At 37.5% G+C, this 19,246-nt stretch overlaps 1 protein-coding gene across 2 annotated transcripts in view; it reads right to left on the bottom strand.

The window, feature by feature from the left end:
- The window catches only part of BMS1 (BMS1 ribosome biogenesis factor), a 68,061-nt gene that overhangs the window by 24,229 nt on the left and 24,586 nt on the right, over nucleotides 1–19,246 (bottom strand). For both annotated transcript variants that reach the window (XM_045810019.2, XM_087862924.1), the window contains exons 2-12: nucleotides 18,878–19,087; nucleotides 17,262–17,452; nucleotides 15,419–15,498; nucleotides 12,467–12,655; nucleotides 11,704–11,846; nucleotides 10,842–10,963; nucleotides 10,333–10,526; nucleotides 8,310–8,449; nucleotides 6,077–6,822; nucleotides 5,764–5,865; nucleotides 4,887–5,044 (exon numbers count right to left, since the gene is read on the bottom strand). In XM_045810019.2, coding sequence (XP_045665975.2) covers nucleotides 4,887–5,044; nucleotides 5,764–5,865; nucleotides 6,077–6,822; nucleotides 8,310–8,449; nucleotides 10,333–10,526; nucleotides 10,842–10,963; nucleotides 11,704–11,846; nucleotides 12,467–12,655; nucleotides 15,419–15,498; nucleotides 17,262–17,452; nucleotides 18,878–19,053 — 2,241 coding nt within the window. In that variant the 5' untranslated portion in view covers nucleotides 19,054–19,087. The remainder of the gene's footprint in view (nucleotides 1–4,886; nucleotides 5,045–5,763; nucleotides 5,866–6,076; nucleotides 6,823–8,309; nucleotides 8,450–10,332; nucleotides 10,527–10,841; nucleotides 10,964–11,703; nucleotides 11,847–12,466; nucleotides 12,656–15,418; nucleotides 15,499–17,261; nucleotides 17,453–18,877; nucleotides 19,088–19,246) is intronic.

Below are 19,246 nucleotides of genomic sequence, written 5' to 3'. Positions count from 1 at the left end.
TTGACATGCTCCACTCACTCAACAAAACAATTGAAATTAAGAACAGTAGTAGGTGACAACTTACCTTTAAATACTTTTCAAGACACTTTTTTTTTTTGGAAATTCTCATTCCAAGTAGACATACAAGATATATTAATCTTTAATGTTGATAGTAAAATCATAGAGATAAAAACTTTAATGTCATAATATTAAGCAGTGGATGGGGAGGTACTATTAGCTCACTGACCTTATAAGTAAACAAACAGATATTTACTAAAGCAACTGATTTTCAAAGATTATTAGTATTTCTAAAGCAATGCAGTTAGAGAGCATTTAGAAAGTTGGTTTTACTGTTTGTTAATCCAGACTTATTGTGGCTACTTGAAAATATAATTACTTGACCAATGATAATATTCTGACAAAGGCTAAATGTCCTGGATAAGCACAATAGGGCAGAAAGTACTGACAAGGTTCCCAATCTCAGACCTGCTAGATCATCTAGTATATACATGTAGCAGATGCTGGGTGCCCCTCTTAAATACAGAGTAAAACCTTGTACCCAACTGTTTCAGAATCTTTTTCCTAGGGAAACTGACCTAAGACAGCACATGTCATTCACTGCCAAGGCTTTAAAAGCACACTTACAGAAATCTTCAGATAGGTCCTGGCTTTCACCTCAATCACATTTTGGTCATGAATCGTGTTTTTCATATAAAACCTCACTCTCAAAGAGCAGCTTTGAGGTTAGCATGATTACAATGGATGCAAAAGCAAATCTGTTCATTCACTCATTTCTTCATGTCTATAATCACTCCCTAAATATTTACTGAATATCTGCTCTATGCCAAGAAGCTTCGTAGGCACTGAAGGATGGCAAACTGTTAGAAGAAAATCCGCACTTTTACGAAGATTAACAACTGACCTAGGGGAACCAAAGACCAAAAAATTAAAAAATAGACCCTCCATGATAAAAACACAAGAGGGAAGGGAACTTCCTCAACCTGATAAATAGTGTCCATAAAAAACCCACAGCTAGCATCATACTAAATGGTTAAAATTGAGAACTTTCCCCCCAAGATCAGGAGTAAGATAAGGCTGTCTCCTCTCACCACTTCTATTCAACACTGTGCTAGACGTTCTAGCTAGGACAATTAGGCAAGAAATTGAAATAAAGGCATCTAGTTTAGAAAGGAAAACTACCTCTACTTATAAATGATATGGTCTTATATATAGAAAATCCTAGGGATCCACTGAAAAACTTTCAGAATAAATGAGTTTAGTGAGGTTGCAAAATACTAGATCAATATACAACAATAAATTTTATTTCTATACACTAACAATGAATATTTGGATTCAAATATGAAATTGAGAAAATAGCTCCTTTTACAATGGCTCTGAAAACTATAAAATACTAGGAATAAATTCAATAAAAGAAGTGCAAAGCTTATACTCTGATAACTACAAAACGTTCTTGAAGATATTAAAGATCTAAATAAATGGAAAGGCATGCCATGTTAATGGAACAGAAGACTTAATCTTGTTAAGATCCGAAGTGATCCCAAGTGATCTACAGATTCAACACAATCCCTACTAAAATCTCAACTGGCTTCTTTGGAGAAATGAAAGAGCTGGTCCTACAATATAGAAAACCCAAGGGATCCAGATAGGTAAAACAATCTTAAAAGAGAAGAACAAAGCTGGAGGACTCACATTTTCCAATTTCAAAACTTACTACAAAGCAACAGTAATCAAACAATAAGGTATTAGCATAAAGAAAGACATAAGTTAGTGAAATACAATTAAGAGTCCATAAATAAACCCATGTATCTATGGTCAAGTGATTTTCATTCAGGGTGTCAAGACAAGGCAATGGGAAAAGAATAGTCTTTTCAACAAATGGTGCTAGGACAACTGGGTATCTACAGGCAAAAGAATGAAGTTGAACTTATCTCACATCAAATACTAAAATTAACTTGAAATGGATCAATGACCTAAATATAAGAACTAAACTATAAAATTATTAGATGAAACATAGGAATGAAGCTTCATGATCTCAGATTTGGCAATGGTTTCTTAGATATGATACCAAACACAGAAACAACAGATATATAAATAAGTTAAACCTCATTAAAATTTAGAACTTTGTTGGGGCGCCCGGGTGGCTCAGTTGGTTAAACGTTGGCCTTCGGCTCAGGTCATGATGCCAGGGTCCCGGGATCAAGCCCCACATCAGGCTCCCTCAGCAGGGAGCCTGCCTATCCTTCTCCCTCTGCCCCTCTAGACCCCCCATCCCACTTGTGCTCTCTCTCATGTGCTCTCTCTCTAATAAATAAATAAAATCTTTAAAAAAAATTTTTTAATTTTGTACTTTAAAGGGACAGAAAAGACAACCTACAGAACGGGAGAAAATATTTGTAAATCATGCATCTGACAAACTGAATATATAAACAACTCTTAAAACTCAATGACAAAAAAAAACAAAACCACAATTTTTAAAATGGGCAAACCATATGAATAGATATTTCTTCAAATGGCCAGTAAGCACATGAAAAGATGCCCAATATCATTAGCTGTCAGAGAAAGGCAAATCAAAACTACAATAGAGATACTACTTCACACCAACAGAATGGTTATCATAATAACAATTTTAAAAAAGGTAACAACTAGTGTTGGTGAGTATGTAGAGAAATCAGAAGCCTCATACACTGCTGGTGGGAATGTAAACCTGTGTAGCCATTTTTGAAAAGAGGAATGGGGGAACGTATGAGGGAAAAAAACTGTTTTCAGTAGTCATATTAATAGTAACAATGTGTAATGTTATTCTGACACTATTATGTACATAAGTGGGGTAAAGCAAATGAGTGATTATACACTTTTCTAATTTCATCATCTTCAGAGTCAAACAGAATTAATTCCCCAGTGGAAAAACAGAGATACAAATGTAAAATAAAAGAGGTTAAATAAGAACTCTGTGATTCTGAATCTGAATTGGAAATAATTGTATGAATTCTAGCTCTGGTCACTGAAAGGCCTAGAAACAATGACCAATCCACAGCAGTGTGTATTCCTATGCCTAGATTTTGATGCTGAAATACCATTTTGTACTAAAAGATATCAGGACTTCTTATGTCTGCTTCCAAGTCTGGCATCAGAAATGTAGACGATCCTGGAATACCTCATCATATTTGATGGCAAAGAAGCAATCAAAAACTAACAGGATCACATCAAAAGAATTTAGGAACCAACTTAAAGAGACGGAAATGGCCAGAAATGGGATAATATGAGTATCCATAAGGATAACAAGTTCAGTGGAAGGAAACACTCAACATTAAATTCTGTGAGTTCAAAATGATACCTAAAAAAAAAAAAGTCACACCTGGAGACTCATTCTGAAAACTAACAAAAAGAATCAAGTATTTATCCTGCTTATATGGAACTGCATAACCAAATAGTAGATGAGGGAAAGTTTCTCTTTATAAGTATTCCAGATAATAAATAAAGAACAATTTGAACAGAATCTCACCATTTTATAACCTTGATAAGTTAATGGATCTAGGCATTGAGAATCAACAGATCTTAACATTGTAAGATGATTTTATGTGCCTCCTAATGAACAAACACCACCATCTAGGAAGCAGTCTTCCCAAATAAAAATCAAACCTAAATCTAATCAAATTTCTAGATGTCCTGTCCATAGGGTAGCTACAACCACATGGTTATTTAAATTCTAATGAATTAAGATTAAATAAAACTAAAATAAAATTAAAAATTTAGTTTTTCTGTCTCACTAGCTACACTTAAAGTACTCAACAGACACAACTGGCCACACTGGACAGCTCAACGATCTATAGCTCATTTCCATCATCACAGACGGTTCTGTTGGCATTGCTCTACACCATTTTACAGGAAATACAGAAGACAGGAGCCTGATACACTGCACATAAGGATGCAATGCAATGCACAAAAACCAGAACATGAGAAACTCTAAACATCAAACACTTAGCTTCTTAAACAAATAAAATATAAGGGGAAAAAAAAAGAGATGGATGGAGGGGACTGTAGATTAAGAGACTGAAAAGGCATAGTGAAAAATAACCCCCCAAAAATCTGATAAAACTAACCTACAGTACAAACTTGGAAGATGACATTATGAAGAAAAGTAGGAAATGATTACCATAAGAGTCCTGGTTCCTTCCGCAGGGAGGACAGGACTATGACTGGGACGGACACACGGTGGTTACAGGGGTCCTCACCTAGTAATCCATGAACTTAAACAGTTGTTTTTATGTGGTTTTCTATAATTTGTATGTTTTACTGCAAAAAAAAAGTTACATAAAATCTCATAAAGTGCTTAAGTGCTACTCAGCGAATTAAATTAAGTAATTTGATCAAAAGAAGCCAGCCTTAAGAACGTCAGAACACTCCAGAAGAGAAAACTGAGGGGCAAGAGGTCTAAGATGGGATTAAGCCTGGCGAGTTTGAGAACTCAATGAATTCCAGTGTAACTAAAGAGTGGTGAGCAATGGAAAAAAATTCACCAGCGTCATGGATTTTTTTTGTTTACAAATAGTAGAAATTATAAATGTTAACTCAGGGACATGAGGTATATCCTAGATATAAAACACAAAATATTTCTAATCTATGAAAATTTATATGTAACGCTTCAAAATAAAGATCAACACCACCATCCACATTTTCCATTTCTTCATAACTTAAGCACACAGTCTGCCTAAACTCAAAACACATTATTGCTTAGGATCCAGTCCAATATCTGGGGGAATGTCCTATTATCTCACAGAAATGAAAAGCTAGTAACAGGCAGGAAATACTGAAATCACATAATCTTCTTTTAGAACAATTCCCTAATTGTCTCAGAAGTCAAACATATGATTCATATTCAGCCTTACCTCCTCTAAATCCCAATCATGGGGCGCCTCCACATGAAATCTGGAGCAGTCTAAAGAGTCAAGCTTATGCTTACATTCTCTTGAAGGCTGGCTGACACGAAACAACCCTCCAAGTTCTTCCCTGGTATCACCATCTTCTTCTTCATTATCCTCTGTCACTAAAGAGACCACCATGATGAAAAAGTGAGAACAAATCTTCACCCTAAAGGACCTGGAACTATAGATCCCTGTTTGTGGTAGGTATGGTGGTGTCCCTGAGCACATCAGCTACAGACGGAGAAAAGGCCAGAGAACTACTGCTCAGTGTGTCTGGAGGATTTACGCTCTCCTACAAGAAAGCAGCAAAGAGTTCAGTGAGGAGACAGAAAGCTGGGGGCTATGAAAAGAAAAGGTATTTAAAGGCAGAGCTTTTAATCAGCATAAAGAGTTTCTCTTGAACACTGCTGAGTCTCTATTCACTAAGAGTACTTAGGCAAAACCTGAATGGAAACCAGTACACACCAACCCTTCGATTCAATGCTCCTAGATCCCATACACTCCTTTGGCCTTGTTCTAATCACACAGTAACTGGGGACCACAATATAAAATGCACCCCTCTGTTCTTTTCTGGCACTAAATTCTACCCAAAAAAATGTCCTGAAGGACTTCGTATAGAGGATATAAAATGACATAATGGAGAGTATTCTCACCAAAAATTTTACAGCAAACCCATAAGCTGATGATTAAAAACATCCACTACATATAAACTATGACAGCCAAGGATATCATATGGATTTCAAAATACCACCCAAATCCTCCAACGATTTTCCTCATCTCCTTTCCAGAAAACAGTCTAAGAAACTAAAATACTTCTAGATCTGAACCAGAGCTCTCTTACCTGTGCCATAAATAAGCTTTCGAAGGTTTGGAGTTGCTTGTTGCTGCCTCAGAAAGGCCTCAGCTGCCTTCCTGGAAAGGTCTTCCTTCCACTTGAGGGCGCCTGAAAGGACCAACGTCAACATCGGTTAAATGTGTTTATCTGTCCTTTCTGCCTCAAGCTCGCTGCTCATTCATCCTCAAATCTTTTTGACTGCAGTATCTGAAAAGCTAACAAAATCTCCAAAACAGCAGACTCTCAAAAGTAGACAGTCTATTTGTAGAACATTTCCAGTGCCAAGTTATAACAACAGTTAGGTTAAATTTAAGCATACCTGAAGTTTCTGTGGAATAGCTGTTTTCTTCCTTGTAATCTTCTTCCTCTTTGAGTAAGTCTTCCACATCACTGGTCTCATCAATTAAGTTCTCTGACCCCAGTCTCTGACCACTGGCCACTTGAGAAGACTTTGGAAACTTTTTTCTAATAACCTCTTCATTTTCTGAATCCTCTTCCTCTGTACTGAGAGAGGAGCTTTCTTCAGTTTCATCTTCAGATGCAAATGCTTCTTCAGCTGTGCAATGGCCTGAATCTGAAGTGGTGAGGGCTGCTTTCTCCAGATTCAAACTGTTACTCAAACCATTAGTTTGTAAAAGTCCTGTTTTACTACCATCTCCAACAACTTCAGATTCCGAAATATCCCTCTCCCCTGCAGGGGGATCCTCTTCTTCACTGCTTTCATCGGCTTCCTCTGCTTCTCCTTCTTCCTCTGAGCTCCTCTCAAGGTCATCATCACTGTCAGCAAATGCTGGCAAATCCACCTCAAGGTCTTCCATCTCCTCCAGTCTCTGCCGTTTGACACTTTTGCCCGTCGCATACACCATATCTGTGATTTCAGCATCTGCCTCCTCTTCTGTTTCATCATCACTACAGCTATTGTTCACCCTTTCACTTTCAGACATTTCTTCATCATCCTCATCATCAGAATCTCCAGACTCATCTTCTTCGTCTCCAAAAATGGCTTTCCGACGTACTCGACCAGTTTTCAAATCCATCTGCTTTTCCTCTTTTGGCATCCACTGCCTATATTACCAAGTAAATGCAAAATAACTCAATTTGTACAGTAATTGGCTACTCCAGACATGGCAAGTCAATACTTATGCAAACAGAGTATCAAGGAATGGTTTTAAATAACATAGCATAGAAAGGGATGATCTGATAAATACTGGAATAGATACTAAGCAAACGCATGCACAGTTCCCTAACAACTTTCTTCAAAAGAACTTATAGAGGGGGTGCCTGGGTGGCTCAGTCGTTAAGCGTCTGCCTTCGGCTCAGGTCATGATCCCAGGGTCCTGGGATCGAGCCCCACATCAGGCTCCCTGCTCAGCGGGAAGCCTGCTTCTCCCTCTCCCCCTCCCTCTGCTTGTGTTCCCTCTCTCACTGTATCTCTCTCTGTCAAATAAATAAATAAACTCTTAAAAAAAAAAAACTTACAGAGAATAACGAGGTACCTTTAAAAAACAAAAAGTCTAACATTAGGGAAAAATTGCTCTAAAGGGAAGTGAGCGCTTGATCAATCTTTTAGAAGACTGATCATTTCCAAGCTTGAAATAGATGATCTTTAAATGACTGATTCCAGATCCAAAGCAAGGAAAATACAAAATTAAGCCTGGAACATCTCGTGTCAGAAAGCCAGAAGTGCTCAAAGGCTAATGGGAAAGTGCCAAAAGGACAGAGGAGACAGAATGAAGGGACAATCTAGGCATCAGAAAGAATGCTAGTAAAGGGATAATAACAAATGGAATTTTTAAAAAGTCAATTAGTCAACAATGGTATTAAAATAAAGGGGTGGAGGCGAGAGTTTCCTGTTAAAGAATGCCAGCTAACATATTAAGAATACTGTACTTAACTATGATCTATACCATCTGCTAATTAGAGGGCAGCAGATAAATTTTTCCAAAACATTTTCCTTTGTATACATTTATAGTAAGTTATAAACTAGATAATTTCAATCATTTTCAGACTGATTTTTATTGGGACTCACATATAAATCACTAAATAAAACCAAAACACTCATTAGTGTAAGATACACAAATTCCCAACCCAGAGTAAAAATAATTCAAATAAGCTACACGTTAGTGGATACTGACCCAGGACATACTACAACACAATCTAAAGAAAACAAGATACGTAGCTTCTCAATAGCTACCGGAACAAGCTTTCTTGTCTGTACTAGTATTCGGCCACTAAAAGAAAGCCAAATGGCCTTCGGTCTCCTAAGAAACCAAAAGCAACCTATAGAAAACATTTTGTGATATCTAAGGAATATTCTGGGTCTGCCAAAAACTGAATCCTGTATAATATTTCAAGGATACCTCCATGTAAGGTCACATAACTGAAAAGCCCTCAGAAACATATATATATATATAAAGCAAAGCATCAACAAAAAAAAATCCCAAAAAGCCTGGAATGAATCCCACCAAAATGTGTCCTGATGGCAGAATGATAGGTGATATAATCTTCTGTAATATATTTTCTTATGAAAAACAAAAAAATGGCAAACTTACCCTTGATTATCTATATCCTCTGACCCCAGTGGTTTGGAATCAGAAAAAAGTGTCACTCTACTTGAAGCCATCTTGGCATCAATAGTGGAATGGGTGGAAATGAGACTCTGTACCAGTTCATGGGTGGGCCTCACCTCATCCTGTCAAGGCCACCAAGAAAGGGAAAGTGAGGAACACACAAGAATTCTGAAGAGACATACTGGTTTCAATTAGTTTCTCAAAATTATCCTAAATATAGTTCCTTAAAACATTTCTTATTGCCTCAAAAAAAAAAAAAATCTTAAAGTCTAAAATTGACCTCTGTCTTCATTAAACTTTTCCAAAGTTCATGAAGTATACAACCTGGTAACCTAACTACTTAGCCAGAAAAACCTTAAGTGCCAATGTTCCACAAAACATTTAGCTTGCCCAATAAAATTCCATCGCAGAATAAAAAAATGAAAATCTGGGGTTCATTTAAAAAAATTTTTGCTGCCTTTGATTCAAAATTTTCACTTCAAGGAATTTACTACATAGAAAGATCCCTCCCAGTGAGAAAACTGCATGCTTGAGAGTGCTAACTGCAGCAATATTCAAGCCAGGGGAAGCTAGGAGTGACCTCCCCACAGATTTCCAAGGGTTGATTCAATAAATAAGATTTATCCAGACAATGAAATACCACAGTTGTAAAAAAAAAAGACCAAAGCAGCTCTCCAAAAACTAACAGGGAACAATGGAATCACAGATTCTTAGGTGTCCCCCAAAAGTTGCAAGAGCATTTAAAGTTGGAGCCCATATAAGAAATATTATGCGGCCCCTGGGTGGCTCAGTCAGTTAGGCATCCAACTCTTGATCTCAGTTCAGGTCTTGACCTCAGAATTATGAGTTCAAGCCCCATGTTGGGCTCCATACTGGGTGTGGAGCCCACTTAAAAAAATAGAAGAAAATAAAATATGAGGGCCTTGGTGGCTCAGTCAGTTAATCGTCTATCTTCAGCTCAGGTCATAATCCTGGGATCCTGGGGTCCTGGGATCAAACCCTCTATCAGGCTCCCTGCTTGGAGTGGAGCCTGCTTCTCCCTCTGCCCCTCCCCACTGCTTATGCTCTCTCTCTCGTTTTCTCTCTCTAGCCCTCTCTCTCTTTAAAATAAATAAATATTTTAAAAATAATAATAAAATATTACTTCTCTCACACACAGACACAAAGACCATCTACACATATACAAATACATGGTATTTACATATAACATGTAATAATCTAAATACACATAATATAATCTAGATAAATATACATATGTTCAGGGAGAAAAACAAAAAAAGAGAAAGGCCAAAGAGAGCTGGAAAACACACTGATATTGTATAGGCATACCTCAGAGATACTGTGGGTTCGGTTCTAAACCACCACAATAAAGCAAGTCAAATGAATTTTTTGGTTTCCCAGTGCATATAAAAGTTATGTTTATACTATACTGTAGTCTATTAAGTGTCCAATAGCATTATGTCTAAAAAAAATGCACACACCTTAATTTAAAAATACTTTGCTAAAAATGCTAATCATCGAGATTTCAGTGAGTGATAATCGCTTATGACAGATACTCCAACAAATATAATAACAATGAAAACATTTGAAATATTGCGAGAGTTAACATAATGTGACACAGAGACACAAAGTGAGCAAATGCTGTGGGAAAAAAGGCACTGATAGACTTGTTCAATATAGGGTTGCCACAAACCTTCAATTTATAAAAAAAGCAATATTGGTGAAATGCAATAAAACAGAGCACAATAAAATGAGGTATGCTTGTATGAAGAGAGACTGGATGTACAGCACCAAACTGCTTGCAATGTTCACACTAGAAGACCTAGGGTCCCCTGTGTGTCTTGGCAACAGAATGGAGAACATGACTTTTACTTTCTGGTTGCTGCAATTATGTATTCTGTATATTTACAACATACATTGTAGCTTTTACCATAAATACAAATAAAGATAAAAAGCTTCAGTGTATAAAAGCTGACTATATTATTTCCTGTCATTTTCTTCTTACCGATTCCTGGAAGCCATGACTGCCACCAAGATCGACATAGACAGCATCTTTGTCATATAGGACACCACCAACTCCAGAGAGAGGTGCATAAACCAACTTCTCCTTCTCATTTAAGCAGCGCTTCTTTTGTTGCTCGGGAAGTGCACAGGGGTCCGGGAGGAAACTGACATCACTCACAGCAAAATCTCCTACACCTAGAAGACAGAAGAAGATGGCTTCAGCTGTAAGTGTTATCAACTCTCAACAAAAAAAGCCCACAGTTGGAAGGCTTCAAATACAAGGATATCGTTTGTCACTGGCACTCTGCCTCTCTAGCTAACCAACATCATCAGAGCAGAGGGGATTTGGTCAACTCAACACCTTTGCTAGCTGAGGCAGAGCTGAGTTAGTCTTAAAACTTACGGCCATGTGGCTCTATCTTGTTTGGCCATTTTTCAGTTTTCCTGAGAAATGAAGTAACTCATCCCAAGAGTTCTACAAATTTGATACATTTTACAACAAAAGGATACCTGGCATGTGAATTTGGCTTTTATTTTTCAAGTGTGCTCCTCTTAAATAACCATAAAGAGACACCTTTCGGTCACACTTGATATTTGTTCGAATGTCTTCTGGGTTTGTCAAATCTTCCATCCTAGAAAAATAAAACCCAATCATATGGCAGAAATGAATGTCAAAGTTTTTGTACCTCCCTTCACATGTCAAAGACTGATCAAATCCACTAGTTCACTGAACACGTTGTTTAGAAAATTATAGGAAATATAGAAATAAGAAAGTGCAGTTCACTATCTACCAGAGGAAAAGAAGCAAACACATGACTGCACTGCTCTTAGGCTCTATGTAATACACATTCTGTGAGTAAGATACCAGAAATGGGAAATAACGTGCACCTGAGGTTAAGGAAGAATGAAAACAGATCCAGAAAAACCCTTTATGGAAGAGGATTAAGCTTTGATTTGGGTTCTTTGGTGTGCCTTGGATTCTGGCAAGTAGAGAAAGGGATTACGGGCTGAGAAAACAATATGGAAAAAACATAAAGGACAGAAAGCACAAGGGCACATCTGAGTGACTAGAGCACCATGGTCCAAAGACAGTTATCACTGAAGATTAAGGTTGAAAAAGCAGGATAGGCCCATATCATGTAGCCTTAAATACTTCAAAATGCTCACATTTTTCTAAATATTTCATACTTTACTCCTGACGCCACACCATCTTTAGGTAATGATACAAAAAAGTAGATATTTTCCACCAACTACATTTCTCCCTCACTACTCAAAAATAAGCACAAAATAAGCTCTATTACTGTTCTTTTTCTGACCTTTGTAACTTTGAAATATAAAGGCCAGAGACAAAAACTTTATATGTACTTTTTACCTGTCTGCTACGATGTAAGGATGAGAGGTTTGCCATGTAAGAGGCCTAAACTTCATAACTGTAATAAAACGGCCCAGATTGTGAATTTCTTGGTTTTGATATTCTCCATGTACCATTCCAGAAAGGTAGAACAGCTTGGCACCCTAAACATTAAAAGAGCAAAAAATTAAATTTCAATTAAATTCTTGTCAATACTACATCAAAATAAAGACCTGTAAATAAGAAGCTATCGTAAGGAAGACTTTTAGCAAACCACGTATCAATGCTTCCCAAACTTCTCTGCCTTCTTTCAGTACTCATCTTGTTAGGGTCTAGCAGAGGCAGAACTACAAATACATTTAGCTTCAAGACTGCTCTCCAGTCAAGCAGTGGCATATGTCTAGGGTACTGTAGAGAGAGGATAGTGAGGCTCCTGGGCACAGAAAAAATTCTATGGGCCACAGCAGTATGCAGGGGAGGGCGGAGTGGCTGTACGTGTGCACTACAGTTCCTAGTCCTGTAATGAGGAGAAACTTCAGACAAACCCTATTAAATAATCACAAATCTAAAACACTTAGAGCCAGGTGTTGCCTGGTGCTGGGAGGCTACAGAGACAAATGAGATACACCAAGAGTTCTGAAATACAGACTATTCTGAGGAAATAATGCAGGGACTATGAACAGATATATATAAAAGAAACTCCAGAGGTGAATCCTGAAGGGGATGTTTTTAAATTTTTTTAAAGATTATAGTGTTAGTACTCAATAATTAATTCTCTTCCTACCGGGTAGACTTCTGTCCAGAACCTGTGTTTTAATCGCTTCTTTGTCTTCTTCAGTTGCTTATTATACTTGAAGGAATCTAAGTGAGTGAGAACGCCCATAATTTTGGGAAAGCCATGTACTTGACAGATGTTTAGAAACTCAAATGTTTCCATTTCAAACCCAAAGCTGGCATCTATAAGCATCAGAACCTAAAACAGAAAACACAATTACTCAAGGAAGCTACTCAAAATAGACCATAAGCAAACTATGGTCCTTGAGCCAAATATGACCCATGACCTGTTTTATAACTAAAGTTTTACTAGAACACAGTCATATTAATTTATTTATGTATTGTCTACACCTGTGTTTGCACTACAATGACAAAGTTAAGCAGTTGCAAGAGAAACTATGACCCACAAAGCTTAAGATATTTACCATCTGGCTCTTTACGGAAAAAGTTTGCCAAATCTTATTCGGGACTATATCAAATAATTACTTAGAGATCATCGTAACAGAGAAAATACCACCCTTTGACTTTCTCTAGAAGGCAACCATGAGACAATATACACCACAATATAAATTTCCACTTCCAAGAATTTGGATGTATTGGAAATAACCCAGAAAAAGCTGGGTCTAATTTGGCCCTCACCTGGAAAGTCCTCGCTTCAGGAAATCAAAATTTTTGTAAGGTAATTTTAGGCCAAATAACAGGTCTCTAACAAGAAAACCAAGTAACAGATCTCTGACATCCAAAAAATGGGATGAAGTGGTAATCAATGAAAAATACCAAAAATGTAAGAAAATCAAACATTTTTGTTTCAGTCATCTCAACGGGAAAAAAAAAAGTTTTTTGCTGGGAGGTATATAGTAGGAAAGCTCTATCTTATGTTAACTTGTGACATGCAATTGCTCAGAAACTGAAAAGAAAAAAAAAAAAGCTACCAGTTTAGAATTGAGCCAAAAAATAGTGAAGTTATGAATGCTAATCTATAAGACAATATAAGCATGTAAGACTAATTTTTAAAATTTTGATTCTTCAAACATGCAAAATAATCCGAGCTGATTCCTGGATACTTCTAGTTTTAATATATTAAAGACATCTCTGTTCTCATCTTTCTGTAGCTAATTAAAACACACACACACACACACAGAAATAGAAACAGGAACACTTATCTTTGGTTAAATTAAGGAACATTCATAGCCCTAAACCACAAAAATACACGAAGATGGGCCACTAAGCATTGCAAGAAAGTACAGCTGCCACTGCAGACCACAGGCCACGCTGGCAGGCAGAGTTCTTTCACACCACTGAACAGGCTGAAGGTGAGCGGGCTGGCAGTGGAATAGCCCTATATGCCATTTGACACCACAGAGTGCCAAGGGGCAAGCAATTCACTGTAGGAACAGAAGAATAGGTAGCAACACCCCCTTAGCAGACAGTCTTGTCAGCTAAAGACAAATGAAGCCTGTATTATTCCTTCAAAGCACACACGTGCACATACACACAAATCCATGTATGTTTATGCCTTTGCTGTGACTTAGAAGGCTTTATGACAACCCAGAGCAATCAAAACTTTTTAAAAAGTTAAAAAAATTATGGTACATGCAACAGAATACTTAAAAAGAACAAGGTTGAGCTATAGTACTTATATACTTTTAAGACATATTGAGTGAAAAAAAAGCAAAGTACAGGACAGTATGTATAATAAATAGTGTATGCTTTAAAAGGGTTGCATGTGTATTTATATACATATCTAGGATATTGCTTTGAGGGAAACTGAGAGACTAGGGATCAGAGCAGGGAAGAGAAAACATGCATTGTATTCTGTAATACAGTTTGAATATTTTACCAAATGCACAGGTTCCTTTTTAAGTCTTAAAAAGATGTATATGAAAGACATCTTTCTTAATATGTCTATGCTTTTAAAATTAGGGACTTGGTATACCTTACATAAAAAAGAAACCGATTACTCATATGCTAAACTATTTTAATCATTTCAAAAACACAAGATATAATAAGTTTATATTATTTTATGTTGACAATGACACACTTATTTTATTAATAGTAGCATTACATGTTCAAAATTTGAATGCCATTGAGTTTGCTGATATTAGAATGGGACAGCTATAAAATCTACATTAAATTACATTTTATTTTATATTTTAGGAGACTTCCTGGGCCAAAGGATAAAATCTGTAGCTCTTTGTCACCAAACAGCTTTCCAGAAATTGTTGAAACAAAAAACAAACAAACAAAAAAATGGCCTCTGTTAACCCACTCTTTCTAATCAATATGGCTTTATTTTTTTCTTAGATTTGTTTTTGTTAATTTAAAATGTAATTAATGAACATTATCATTAAATGCAATCAAAGCTGGACAATTTCCATATGCTGTGTACCGTCTAGATGTTCTATTACAAACTCTGACAACTTCTCAAAGGCAATTCATGTACTTATTTTGTCATAATCATTAAGAACTATAGAGTTTCTGGCACCACCAAGAGCAGAGTTCCCATCCTCAGATTAACTTCTAGGGCCTCAATTTCATCCTATGTAAACTGGAGATAATACCTACTTATCTCTAAGACATAGTGGGGGATTTGATTAACTAAATTTTGAGAAACCTGTTAGCACAGTGCCTAGTAACTGTTCAAGAAATGGTCTTACTACTTATATATTTATATGTCTGTATGTATGTCTATCTGTATGTATATCTTAATTAACTATGTTTGTTACAGGTTTTTTTCTGTAATTTGCTTTTAGATTTGAGACTACATTTCATTGTTCATATTCCACTTTTATTATAACAATATTATCACCATCATGAATTCAAACACATCTATGGTAACCCTGATTATATTCACCATTCCTTTAATAATCCTAAACCTTTCTTTCCTTCAACATGAGATAAATAATCTACCACACTGCTGTTAAGTCCTCATCATAAATTCACACTGCCCCCACTGACTTACCAAATCTGCCACTTTAGCCAGATCAATCATCATGTTAATGTCACACCCACATTCAATAATGGTGAGTCTGCGCTTTTTACCTGTAAGTGAAAAGATAAAAATTTTATTTTTTTAAAGATTTTATTTATTTGAGAGAGAGAGAGAGAGAGAGAGCACGCTAGTAGGGGGAGGAGCAGAGGAAGAGGGGGAGAGAGACAGAATCTCAAGCAGACTTTGTGCTGAGTGTGGAGCCCCACACAGGGCCCAGTCTCACCACCCTGAGATCATGACCTGAGCCTAAATCAAGAGTCAGATGCTTAACTGACTGTGCCACCCAGGAACCCCCCATAAATTTTACTTTTAAAAAATCTTGAAAAAATATATCCATTTACTCTAATTACCATTTTAAATTCTATCCAGTAAGGTTTTCTTGCTATGTTCCCTAATTTTAAAATAATATCGAAAGTCAACCCACATGAATAAAGTGCTCAAACAGGTAAAATTCTGACTGGAATGGACAGAGAAGCAAGCTTCATGATGACCGTGATCCTGCTGTTCAGCAGCAGGCCAACACTTCTATCTTTATCAGTTTTCCACGTTCCCACTATAGCTAAAAACAACCTCAAACCTCATGTAAGAGACTCTTCATGGAACAATCATTATTTCTAACTTAAGTTAAAAGGAATCGGTCTGTAACTCTTGATCTTAGAGTTGCGAGTTCAAGCCTCACGTTAGGGGTACAGTTTACAATCAATCAATCAATAAAAGTGGGCTGCCTGGTTATCTCAGTCAGTGGAGCATGCGACTCTTGATCTCCAAGTCAGGAGTTCAAGGCCCACCATGGGGGTAAGAGTTTACTTTAAAAAAAAAAAATTAAAAAGAAATCTGTCAAAATGACAGGAATGCCTTTAAGATAAAGAAAAGCCTTGGGGCACCTGGGTGGCTCAAGCTGGTTAAGCATCTGGCTCTTGGTTTTTGGCTCAGGTCATGATCTTGGGGTCCTGGAATCAAGCGTTGCTTGGAGCTCTGGGCTCCAAGCTCAATGGGGAATGATCTTGGGGTCCTGGAATCAAGCGTTGCTTGGAGCTCTGGGCTCCAAGCTCAATGGGGAATCTGCTTAAAAGATTCTCTCCCTCTGCCCCTGCCCCCACTTGCTCTTGCATGCTCTCTAAAATAACTAAATAAATCTTCAGAAAGAAAGAAAGAAAGAAAGAAAGAAAGAAAGAAAGAAAGAAAGAAAGAAAGAAAAGAAAAACCTCAATCCAACTATATTACTGCTATAATCAGAAATTTCTGAGGCTCAGTCAGTAGAGCAAGCAACTCTTGATCTTGGGGTTGTGAGTTCAAGCCCCATGTTGGGTGGAGAGATTACTTAAAAATAAAATCTTAAAAAAAAAAAGAAATAAATTTCAGATTCTTCCATTGTCATTTTGGGAATTTGTTTCATCTTCCCTCAAACAGAAAGGTCACCATCTCCCAGACCAGACAAATTCTCACAGAAAAAGAGAGGAAATCCCTCACTTTCCTAATAATGTGGCTTCATGAGGGCAAGCAACATGCCTGACACACAGCCTGTTAAATGAAGGTGGTCACCACGAACAACCCAGGCTGCCCAGGCCTGCCAAACCTTTCAGAGGAACACGCTTGGTAAATCCATATAGCAGTCAGAATAAGGTATACATTTACATCATTATTGTATTGGGGAATCTATCCTTTTTTAAAGCTGTAACCAATTTAGTACAAAAGAGGTAATATGAAGTGAGAACATTACTTTAACATTTACCAGTCAAGAAAATGTTCAACAAAGACATGCCTGCCCCTCAGATGACATATGCCCTATCAGCCTGGGGTAGCACACTCCTACCTGACACGATCGTTACGGGGCCTCTGATCTCTGTCAGCTTCTGCCTGGTGAAGTTCCGAATGAGGCACTGGATCAAAGTGCTCTTTCCAACTTTTGGAGGCCCCATCACCACCACCACTATAGGTGGGGGCTCTAATGGAGTTCGATCAACCACTGGAATGTGATGCTTTTTTGTCTTCAAGTCCTGAGTTCTATTTGTAAAAAGAAAGAAAAATTAAATCCATTTTCAAAATATAAAAGGCATCATCCTTGGAGCGCCTGGGTGGCTCAGTTGTTAAGTGTCTGCCTTCGGCTCAGGGCATGATCCCAGCATTCTGGGATCAAGCCCCGCATCAGGCTCCCTGCTCCGCTGGGAGCCTGCCTCTTCCTCTCCCACTCGCCCTGCTTGTGTTCCCTCTCTCACCGGCTGCCCCTCTCTCTCTTTCTGTCAAATAAGTAAATAAATAAAATCTTTAAAAAAAAAAAGGTATCATCCTTATAAATAAGATTTTAAAGAGAGCAGAACAGACGATATGGATACGATTAACCTGTTAACTTCTAGACCCAATCCAAATAACCCCTTTAGTAAATATATAACAGAGTGACTTCAACAGTACAGAGTACTGAAAACTATACACATCTTAAATCTGATTGCTTTATTAGCTGACTGTAATAGTTTAAAATAAAAAGATAAACGTGCAGGCAGTGTATCATAATGAATAACAGCAGAAGCTCTGGAGTTAAATTTGGCTCTCCTATTAGAATTTAATTCAATAATATTTAAAGTACACTGCCTGGCTTATAATAAGAACTCATTAAATAAAGCTATTTATTACTACATATTATATGAAACATGTCCAGAAAAAAAAAAACACAAGCATACCTATTACCATAGAAATTGTTTAAATTTTTTTTTTAAGATTTTATTTATTTATTTGACACAAAGAGACAGCCAGCGAGAGAGGGAACACAAGCAGGGGGAGTGGGAGAGGGAGAAGCAGGCTCCCAGCAGAGGAACCTGATGTGGGGCTCGATCCCAGAACGCCGGGATCACGCCCTGAGCAAGAAGGCAGACGCTTAATGACTAAGCCACCCAGGCGCCCCAGAAATCGTTTAAATTTTACAAACAAATTCACTCTTTCTTTCTAGTAGGCTCCATGTGCAGTGTGGGGTTCAATGCCGGGCTTGAACTCACACCAGAGTCGGACGCTTAACCAACAGAGCCACCCAGTAGCCCCACAAAACAAAGAAATTCTATAAAGAAAAACTCTTAAGCTTTTCTTTTGGGAAAAAAAAGCAAATACAGGGCAGATACTAGAGGCAAGCTTCCACAGGAAAGACTACTTGCTCACATTTTATTTATTTTTTTAATGTAGGGTCCATGCCCAGCACGGATCCCAATGCAGGGCTTAAACTCACAACCTTGAGATCAAGACCTGAGCAGAGATCAAGAATTGGACACTTAGCCAACTGAGTCACCTAGTCACCCTGCTCACATTTTAGTAAAAGGAATATGGCATGCATCTTCAAGTCCTTCAAAGCTGTTAAAGACTCATGAATCCAAACATCATCTGGGGAGGCTCCTACTGTTTGAGAAGAATAAATGGAATGAACAACTGGAATCCAGCGAAACATACCTGTGAAAGGATCGAGCCATCCGCACAGCAGACTGGACTGCAAAAGCTTTGGGGTTTCTCTTCCGGGCATCTTCCTCATCTCCAAGTTGGAGATCCTGCAGATGCCGTTTCTTTTTCTTCTCAGCTTTGGGCCCACTGTTTTTCTTTCTGTGTTTCTTCTGGTCCTTAGTCTCCATAATGGCTTTTTACCAATTCACAAGTAACTATAACCTACATTGATGAGGCAGGGACGTGGGAAGCATTTTACAATCCAGAAAACACCCAAGGAAAAACAGTAAATTTCATTTATTTCTTTATGAAGAGATAAGGTATTCCGGCAACAAGGACAGAAACTGCTTAATACTATTCCCAATTTCATTTCTCTCTGTT

This window comes from Ursus americanus, chromosome 6 (assembly GCF_024610735.1).
Source record: "Ursus americanus isolate L20-20 chromosome 6, mUrsAme1.1.p, whole genome shotgun sequence".
In the NCBI taxonomy this organism is placed as follows: domain Eukaryota; kingdom Metazoa; phylum Chordata; class Mammalia; order Carnivora; family Ursidae; genus Ursus; species Ursus americanus.
The sequence above is the reverse complement of the archived record's forward strand: the minus strand, read 5'-3'. Positions and strand labels throughout refer to the sequence as shown.